Source organism: Bubalus kerabau, chromosome 13 (assembly GCF_029407905.1).
Source record: "Bubalus kerabau isolate K-KA32 ecotype Philippines breed swamp buffalo chromosome 13, PCC_UOA_SB_1v2, whole genome shotgun sequence".
NCBI lineage: Eukaryota > Metazoa > Chordata > Mammalia > Artiodactyla > Bovidae > Bubalus > Bubalus kerabau.
This window is the reverse complement of record NC_073636.1, coordinates 74,268,571-74,278,816: the sequence shown is the minus strand read 5'-3', so window position 1 is coordinate 74,278,816 and position 10,246 is coordinate 74,268,571. Positions and strand designations below refer to the sequence as shown.

Below are 10,246 nucleotides of genomic sequence, written 5' to 3'. Positions count from 1 at the left end.
GTATTCTGTTGCTCTAGGAGCCGTTAGTCCAGGTGCAAGCACTGAGAAACGGGTCCCAGTTCCCAGATCCCAGCTTGTCTCATTGTTATCTGAAATTTGAGAAGGCAATCAGTAGAGAGTTTCACAATTCCCTGGGAGTCCAAGAGTGGGAGAACTAGCGGTGCATTTCCCAACATCTTACCTAAGAATCCAGGACTAAATAGCATCCTTGCAGTTGACCTTTTAACCCCATCTCCACTAACAAGGCTAAGGGACGTGGCGCCCCCACAATGTTCAGGGTTCAGATGGACACCTGAGATAGTTTTCTCATAAGCCTGCCGACATATCCCAGGCCAGCCTCTCCTCTGTTTTTTCCCTGGCAGTTATTTCAGTGACCTTGCCATCTTGCCCGGGATAGGAATGAGCCACTGTCTCTCTAGTATCAAGCTTCCTGGTCTCTGACTTCCTGTTTATGCCATGGAAGCTGGGAGGGGCCAAAGAAATGCTGGTGAGGCCACACCCACTAGTGAAGGTATAAATTGGGAGGTCTGGCCATCAGCATCACCCCTGCCCTCACCATGAAGCTCAGTGGCCTCTTCCCCTTTATGCTTCTTGCCCTGGGAACTCTGGCACTTTGGGCTGTGGAAGGTGCTGAAAATGGTGAGTTGGAGATACCTTGGTACCATCTTGGCTGCAACGTCAGAGGTGGTGTGGGAAGGTACCCTTCTCTAGACTGTGAACTCTGAGCTTAGCTTCAGGAGATGTCCCTGGGAGTGTATTCATGTCCACCTGGGCTCCAGGGTCTCTGTGAGGGCTTCTGAGCATCTGAAAATTCTTCTTTTACTCTGCCATTTGTCAGCCCAGGTCTCACTCCATTGCTGTTCTTATTCCTCTCTCTCCCTGCCTTATTTCCTAGTCTCTGGTACTCCAGGCATCAGTCTGACTCTTGCTGATTCTTTCCATTAATCTGTTTTCCTGCCTCAGGCTCTAGCTCTCCTCCTGCCCAGTCAGTTCCATTTATCTCTGTTTAGTTCCCTCCATCTCCATTATCCTCAGCCTTGCTTACTCCCTATGTGTAGCCTTTGCTTTTGTCTGAGGCCAGAAACCTTGGCTGGGAGCCCTGTGCCTTTCTCCTGACCATGTGTGTGATTTCATCAAGCTTGTCCAGACGGGGCTTCCCTTCGGACTTTGTGGACAGTCACCTGGGCGAGGATCACTGCTGGAGAGCGGTGCTTTGTCCAGGAGCTGTGATGGCCTACTCAACACCCAGCCCCCTCCAAACTCTTGAACTTCTCTTCAAAAGCTTTGAAAGCTGGGGCCTGCCCTCCTAGAAAAACTACCCAGTGCTTTGGAGATGAGAAACCCAAGTGCAGTAGTGACTGGCAGTGTCCACACAAGAAGAAATGTTGCCTCAACACTTGCGGAACCGAATGCCTGGACCCTGTCAATGTCACAAACCCAGGTGAGAAGGTTGAAGAGCTGGTGGGGAGGAGTGGAACGAAGGACACAGCCTTGGGGAGACGGGGGTGGGTCCTGCCAGGCCTCCTCCTTGCCAAGAATTGTTCAGCCAAGTTTGTCAGGAAGTCATCCAGCCCCAGACAGGAAGTTACCCACTTGGCTGGTAAAGCAGCTAGTCTGCCAAAAGGTCAGTTTTGCAGGTAATGGTCATCTGGTCATTCAGATAGCCAGGCAGTAGGCAGCCACCCCACCACTCAGCACTGGACAACTGGCCTCCTGCGTTGACTGAGGGTTTGATGTCAGAGGAGAAACAGATCCTGTGTTCAGGGGGTACTTCCTGGCCTCAGGACGGACGTGGAGGTCATGGACACAGGGGGATTCTCTCTGCTCAGGCTAGGGCAGGGGCTGCGGCCCAGAAGTAGGGGGGGTGATGTGGAAGGCCTAAGCCTTCTAACCCATGACTCTACTCTCTCCAGTTAAGAAGAAGCCTGGGACGTGTCCATTGGTCCATGGCCAATGTCTGATGCTTAAACCCCTCAATCACTGTGAGACAGACAACCAGTGCGTAGGTACATTAAAGTGCTGCAAGGCTTTGTGTGGGAAAGTCTGCATTTCCCCTGTGAAAGGTAAGGAGGGGCTGGGGCAGACTGACCTCCCTCCCTCCAACTCTCTCTGTCTCACCCCTCTGAAGTTCCCAGCATATGAACAGGGGACTCCTGATCCCAACCCCAAGCAGAGTTTCTGCCAGACTCCGTGGTCTTCAAGAGCCCTCTCTCCCAGGCTTCAGGGCAAGAATTTCCATAGGATGGCTCATGGCTTTGATTCTATCCCAGCCCTTCTGAGTAAGGGTCCTGGGCAAGTAACTCTCAGTCTCAGCTTCCTTATATGTAAAATGGATATAATGAACTTGAAAGTGCATTGTCAAAAGTACTGTTCAGTATGTGTTATTAAGGTTATTTCCAGGATGTTGTTTAGGGTCAAAGCCCAAGGGATCAGTGGATTTTGAGGATAATCCAGCTCAAGGCTCTGATTTATAGAGTTTTCTAGTAAAATAGAGGCTTGTACTCAGCCTCCTGACACCAAGACTCATTCCAATCTATCAGCATCTTGCTATTTTCTCTGTCTCAAGGGATTTCTTGGAGGGGAGAATGTGAAGATGACTCGGGTGGTTCCAATATTGAAGCCCTGATCTCATTTTCTCTCCCAGCCTGATTGCTGCCATTTGGGAGAGTCTCTGGATTCCTACTCTGTGTGGTGTGGGAATTCCATTTCTACGCCCAGTCTTGGATCACTCCTTGGCAAGACTTGGTTCTAACACCAATATCTTCTTTGCAGAAGAAGCCAACAAATGCCTGTTGACTTATCAATAAAAAAACGAGCATGTTTCTCTCTGTACATACTGCTTCTGTGATACATTGGGGAGGATAAGGTGGGTGGGTAGTGATAAGGAAATATCTGGATAAGAGGCTTCCCTCCTACAGATATGGAGCGGACAAAAGAGGCTTAGGAGCTAGTCACATCATAGTTCACATCATAGTTCTGAAAAGACTCAGCTCTGTGATTTGGGACAAACAACTTTATCTCTAACATCTTAATCTCTTAACTTGCAAAGTGGTGATAAAAATCAGTTTCTCACTGTGTATGGAGCACTGGTATATGCAATGCAAAATGAATAGCAATGTTAAGGGGCCACTGCAGGCTCTCAAAAAATGGTGGATACTTGCCTTCTGCGGTGATCTTGAGCCTCTTTCATTTCTTCTCTCTCCCAAGACACGGCTGCTTCTGTCTTAAAGTAAGTGTTGAGCAGAACAACATGAACTGATTATCAGTCCTGCGGGAGGACTCCAAACACTTCTGTCTGTCCATTGTATTGGGTTGACCAAAACATTTTGTTCGCATCTTTCCATAACATCCTGCAAGACAAAACCCAAATTTTTTTGCCAACCCAATATATTGATATCAGAATCTCCAAGGAAAGCAAAAACATAATCAAGCATTGGGTGAAACAATGCTTCAACCCCATAAGATACATCCACAGTGGGCTTTGATCTCCCATGGCCAGGGAGTCTTTCCTGGCAGCTGACGCTGGGCAATTTACCTACATGCACTCCTCTCATGTAATGGTAAAGGGACTCCACCCCGTTCTTTACTTGCTGAGGACAGATGCAGCTGTGGCGTTGACCAGATGCCCAAGGGCACACACACACAAAATGAAGGAGCATGTGTTGAGGTTGAAACAGGGGAAGGTATTTCTACACATGCAGTAAGTCTGGCACAGGCTGTGTGGACTCTCTATCTCTTGGTAAGCAAGTATCATATTTCAGGTCGAAGACCCCTTCTTCTGCAGTGGGGGATGCATGCTTGAGACTGCCTTTCCCAATAATAGGAATATTGTCACGGTAGGTCACGTGGAGGATATGTTCTTGGCCAGAAACACAGGAGGGTGATATTGTTCTCCACTCAGTGGAGCGGAAAGTAATAAGAGCTGAAATTCCTAGAGCTAGGGCCAAGTAAGGAAATTTGCTCCATATTTTTCTGTGCTCTATGAATTCTAAAGTAAACAGAGAACTTAGTTAGATAATGATTTTTTTAAAAAGACAAAACAAAATTGTAATTCAATCCTCTCCTGAAAAATGTCACAGGTCGAAGAAAATAGTCCATACAACTTGAACCAATATGCTAAGAGCAACAATTGCATGTATTAAATTCACCATTTCAGAGATGAGGGGAAAGGAGAAGAGGCACTGAATTCATATTTTATGAGTCATTCATTTCATGTTAATTTCATATATTTCATTTTATTCATTTTAGCCACCCTCCAAGTTGACTTCCAATGATCCTCACCTCTTGGTATTCACACCCTAATGTGGTCCCCTCCCACATTTTTGCACAGTTGGTCTGTGTGACCAATAAAGCATTGCAGAGTGATAGATCATTTTGTCCTTATGAGATTAGATCATTAAAAGAGATTAGTTTCCATTTTGGGAGGCTGTGCTCTCCTCAGTCATCTACTCAGGCAGAACTCAGCTGGCACGCCGTGAGGACATTCAGCCATCTGTGGAGTGGCCCCAGTAGAACTAATGTCTCTGGTCAACAGCCTCTGTGGAACCAAGGTCCACCACCATGTGAGCGACTTGGAAGTGGATTTTTCAGTCTCCGTCTAGTCTTGTCCCAGCAAACATCTTGATTATAACCTGTGAGAGACCCCAGATCAGAACCATCCGGCCAAGCTGTTCCTGGATTTTTTTTTCTGTTACCAAATGTTTTATTGTTAGCATCGGTTATCCACAACATTAAACAAGGTGGGAGACGACAGTGCTGGTTTATGTTAATGTTGGTGGTGGGATAACACTTCATCACTTACACATAACCAGTCGGTTTTATTAAAACATTAATTTATTAAAACACACAAAGTCTAAATAAAGCCTTCCAAAAATCCACTGTATAATCCTTGATCAAAATATGAATTACAAGAATTCAGACTTTCTTGTTCTTTTGATAATATGATCTGAGAAATGTGATTTTTATAGTTTACAAAACAGACTAATTATTTATGGTTTACAAAATGGATGGATGTACCTTAATTATATGACCTTTTAGGGAAGGGTTACACATACTTTCCTTGGCTATCTATGAAGATTTCTTAATTTCAACCATGTCAGCATATATTCATGACTTCTATCTATTGCTTTCAAGAAAACACATGAGGATTTCAATAAACCTTAATTCTCAGACTGTGAGATGATGTTAATGGTTTTAAGATGCTGTTTTGGGACAATTTGTTATGTAGTTATAAATGACAAATTTGCTGAGGTTAGTAAAAATTTGATACTACAACCAAATACTCTGACCTGTAGAAGAAAAAATAATTATATGCCAATTTTGTCTGCTCTGAACAAAGATGGAAACATCTTAAACAAAATGCTTAACAAAATTCAGTAAGTTTTAAACAGCTCTCCTAAAACTGAAATGTGAATTCTTCAATAAAATTAAGAATGGAAATGGGGATTCCCCTTGGCGGTCCAGTGGTTAAGACTGAGCTTCCAGTGTAAGGGGCATAGGCTCAATCCCTGGTCGAGTAACTAATATCCCACATGCTGCATGGCACAGTCAAAATATTTAAAAAAAAAAAAAAAGGAAAGGATAGAAATTAATCCAAAAAAAGGAAAAAACAAAACTTTGAAACAAAACCTACATTAAGTTGAATTTTCAGAGGTATTGTCATTAAAGTCATAAATAGAATGAGTCACCACTATTTTTCAACAGTGTATGAGATATACAAAAATATGCAATGAGATAAAGGAATAAAATGGGTAAGGATGAGAGAAGCTTATTGTTATTATTGGCAGACAGTATCATTTCCTACATAACAATTTAAGACTTTCAATATAATGGATGAAGTTTAATTTCACTGGAATTGTGGGGTATAAAGTTTATACAAAATTCTATGGCATTTCTCCACATTACCCAAAAGCAGTCAGAAATAATAAAAGTAGACATAAATAATCCCAAGAAGCAAACTCTACAATAATCCTAGGAACAAATCTACAAATTATGTCAGAATATCATGGATTAAAAAGAAAACAAAAGAATTTTATTTGAAGGTCTAAAATAAGAACTGAATAAATGGAGAATTAATGTTTGTGTTTGGAAAGACTCAATCAGGTAAAGATTGCACCTTTTTAAAAATGCATTTACAAATTCAATAAAACTGCAATAAAAACCCCAATATGATCTTTAAAAACAACTTGGCAAAGTTATCCTACAGTTCACATATTAGTATAAAGGTTGCAGAAGAGCCAAGAACATTTTTAAAAAGTACAAGAATGGAGGATAGCCATACCACATATCAAAATATTATTACCCCTCCCTCGTGAACCTCCCACCACATCCCACCCCTCTAGGTTGTCACAGACCACCATGTTTGAGTTCCCTGCCTCATACAGCAAATTCCCACTGGCTATCTATTTTACACACAGTAATGTACAGGTTAGTTATGTATAGGCATAGCTAGTAATTGTACGTATTAGTTATGTATAGGCATAGTTCGTAATGTATAGGCATTCGATCCCATCACTTCATGGCAAATAGATGGGGAAACAGTGACTAACTTTATTTTGGGGGGCTCCAAAATCACTGCAGATGGTGAAATTAAAAGATGCTGCAACCATGAAAGTAAAAGACACTTACTCCTTGGAAGGAAAGTTATGAACAACCTAGACAGCATATTAAAAAGCAGAGACATTACTTTGTCAACAAACGTTTGTCTAGTCAAGGCTATGGTTTTTCCAGTAGTCATGTATGGATGCGAGAGTTGGACTGTGAAGAAAGCTGAGTGCTGAAGAACTGATGCTTCTGAACTGTGGTGTTGGAGAAGACTCTTGAGAGTCCCTTGGACTGCAAGGAGATCCAACCAGTCCATTCTTAACGAGATCAGTCCTGGGTGTTCACTGCAAGGACTGATACTGAAGCTGAAACTCCAATACTTTGGCCACCTGATGCAAAGAACCAACTCATTGGAAAAGACCCTGATGCTGGGAAAGATTGAGGGCAGGAGGAGAAGGGGACAACAGAGGATGAAATGGTTGGATGGCATCACCGACTCAATGGACATGAGTTTGGGTGGACTCCGGTAGTTGGTGATGGACAGGGAGGCCTGGCATGCTGCGGTTCATGGGGTCGCAAAGAGTCAGAGCGACTGAACTGAACTGAATGTATAGGTTTCAACGTTACTCTCTCAATTCCTCCCTCCTCTTTTCCTCTCTGTGTCCGCAAGTCTGTTGTTTATGCCTGTGTCTCCATTGCTGTCCTGCAAATAGATTCATCAGTACCAATTTTTGTTTTTAAGTTCACACTGACAACTTTCACGGGGTTTAATAGTAATTTTTAACATAGAGTATTAGGCTTCTAGCTTCCCAGGTGGCTCAGTGGTAAAGAATCCACCTGGAGAAAGGAGCCTGGAAGGTTACAGTTCACGGGGTCACAAAAGAGTTGGACATGACTGCACAACTAAACAACATTAGGATTCTACCCTAAGAGAAATAGAACAGGTAGGACCAATAGGAGATAAATATATATATATATATTTTTTTTTTTTTTATAGCAATATGTGTGTGTGTATTTATTTATTGTTATGACAAGTTAGCTCATGCAGTTATGGAGGCTAAGTCCCATAATCTGCCATCTGTAAAATGAAGACCCAAGAAAATCAGTGGTATAATGCAGTTTAGGTCTGAAGACCTAAGAGCTGATGGTGTAAATTTTACTCCAAGGGCAGGAGACAAAGAGGTGAGATGTCCCATCTCATGCAGCTGCTGCTGCTGCTAAGTCACCTCAGTCATGTCCGACTCTGTGCGACCCCATAGACGGCAGCCCACCAGGCTCCCCTGTCCATGCTCCCCATGCATTTCCTTCTCCAATGCATGAAAGTGAAAAGTGAAAGTGAAGTTACTCAGTCGTGTCCAACTCTTAGCGACCCCATGGGCTGCAGCCCACCAGGCTCCTCCATCCATGGGATTTTCCAGGCAAGAGTACTGGAGTGGGGTGCCATTGCCTTCTCCCATCTCATGCAGAGAGGCAGGAAAAAGGTATAAATTCCTCCTCCCTTCACCTTTTGTCCTACTGGGCCCTCAAAAGTTTGGATGAGGCCCCACACACTGAGGAGAGCAATTCACTTTACTGAGTGCACAGATGCAAATGCCAATCTCATCTGGATACAACCCCGCAGACACACCTAGAAATAATACTTAACCTGTGCATTCATGGCCAGTCAAGTCGACACATAAAATTAACCATTACAAGTCGACTGAGCATCCAAACAGATCTCCTTAAACCATACTTAATCTTCAAGTAAAATAATGACAGGGTCATAATCCTGCCAGAGAGGATACAATTATCCTGTATAGAACCCAAAACACATTAACTCCATTCCCAAAAGAGGAAGTAAAGCCCTTGAGTGATATTTACTTTCCTCCTTCATATCCAGTAACTTAAACACTCTGATGTTAAAATTAACAATACATAAATACTACCATCAAGTCATCTTATGTTACATGATAAGGTAACGAGACAAAAAAAAGAAAGAAAATACGCACACATGGGTTCATAGCGAAATAAGGAGGAAATGTCAAGACTATGACAGGCCTCACACCTGTAACTGTTCACATCGTTGGAGCCGGTATTTACAGGTACTTTCTTCCACTGTCCTTCTGTAGCCCTTTGTCTTCATAAATCAATGACTTAATTGCAGAGTGAAATATATACTACTACCAAGTCTCTATGGGATCTCCTGTATTCCAGACATATGCTTCCACACCTTCAATGTGGAGCAGTAGTCCAATTTTCCCTGATAGTCATGACCAGCCACTCCAGCCAACACCATAACCCTCTTCTTTACCTGTTGTTTTAGAGACATGAGAAACCCAAAGTAGTCAGATGGTAGTTTTATTTTATTTATTATTATTTTTTAAATTTTTGGTTGCACTGGGTCTTCATTGCTGTCAGGCCTTTCCCTGGTTGCAGCGAGCTGGGGCTACTCTTCATTGCGGTACATGGGCTTCTCATTGCGCTGGCTTCTCTTGTTGCGGAGCACAGGCTCTGGGCCAGGGGCTCCAGTAGCTGCATCTCACATGCTCTGGAGTGTGGACTCAGTAGTTGCAGTACATGGGCTTAGTTGCTCTGCAGTATGTGGAATCCTCCCAGCCCGGGAATCAAACCCATATCCCCTACACCGGCAGGGGGATTCTTAACCACTGCACCACCAGGGAAGTCCTATTTTATTTATTTAATTTGGCTGCACCCGGATGGTAGTTTTATTTTATTTTTTTTCCAGTATAAAATGAAACTTTATTTTTTAATATAAATTTATTTATTTTAATTAGAGGCTAATTACTTTACAATATTGTATTGGTTTTGCCATACATCAACATGAATCCGCCACAGGTGTACACATGTTCCCCATCCTGAACCCCCCTCCCACCTCCCTCCCCATACCATCCCTCTGGGTCATCCCAGTGCACCAGCCCCAAGCTTCCTGTATCATGCATTGAACCTGGACTGGCGATTCGTTTCACATATGATATTATACATGTTTCACTCCCATTCTCCCAAATCATCCCATCCTCTCCCTCTCCTACCGAGTCCAAAAGACTGTTCTATACATTTGTGTCTCTTTTGCTGTCTCACATACAGGGTTATCGTTACCATCTTTCTAAATTCCATATATATGCGTTAGTGTACTGTATTGGTGTTTTTCTTTCTGGCTTACTTCACTCTGTATAATAGGCTCCAGTTTCATCCACCTCATTAGAACTGATTCAAATGTATTCTTTTTAATGGCTGAGGAGATCCAACCAGTCCATTTTGAAGGAGATCAGCCCTGGGATTTCTTTGGAAGGAACGATGCTAAAGCTGAAACTCCAGTACTTTGGCCACCTCATGCGAAGAGTTGACTCACTGGAAAAGACTCTGTTGCTGGGAGGGATTGGGGGCAGGAGGAGAAGGGGACGACAGAGGATGAGATGGCTGGATGGCATCACTGACTCGATGGACGTGGGTCTGAGTGAACCTGGGAGTTGGTGATGGACAGGGAGGCCTGGTGTGCTGCAATTCATGGGGTCGCAAAGAGTCGGACACGACTGAGTGACTGAACTAAACTGAACTGAATACTCCATTGTGTATATGTACCACAGCTTTCTTATCCATTCATCTGCTGATGGACATCTAGGTTGCTTCCATGTCCTGGCTATTATAAACAGTGCTGTGATGAACACAGGTACACGTGTCTCTCTCAATTCTGGTTTCCTCGGTG

The 10,246-nt window shown here is 43.3% G+C and overlaps 1 protein-coding gene across 1 annotated transcript; it reads left to right on the top strand.

The window, feature by feature from the left end:
• The first annotated feature begins 485 nt into the window (after positions 1-485).
• On the top strand, positions 486-2,832 carry LOC129625116 (antileukoproteinase). The gene is made up of 4 exons (XM_055543262.1): positions 486-639; positions 1,283-1,441; positions 1,914-2,063; positions 2,645-2,832. The coding sequence occupies exons 1-4, from the start codon at positions 558-560 to the stop codon at positions 2,647-2,649; spliced, it is 396 nt and encodes a 131-aa protein (XP_055399237.1). The 5' UTR covers positions 486-557; the 3' UTR covers positions 2,650-2,832.
• Positions 2,833-10,246: the final 7,414 nt, after the last annotated feature.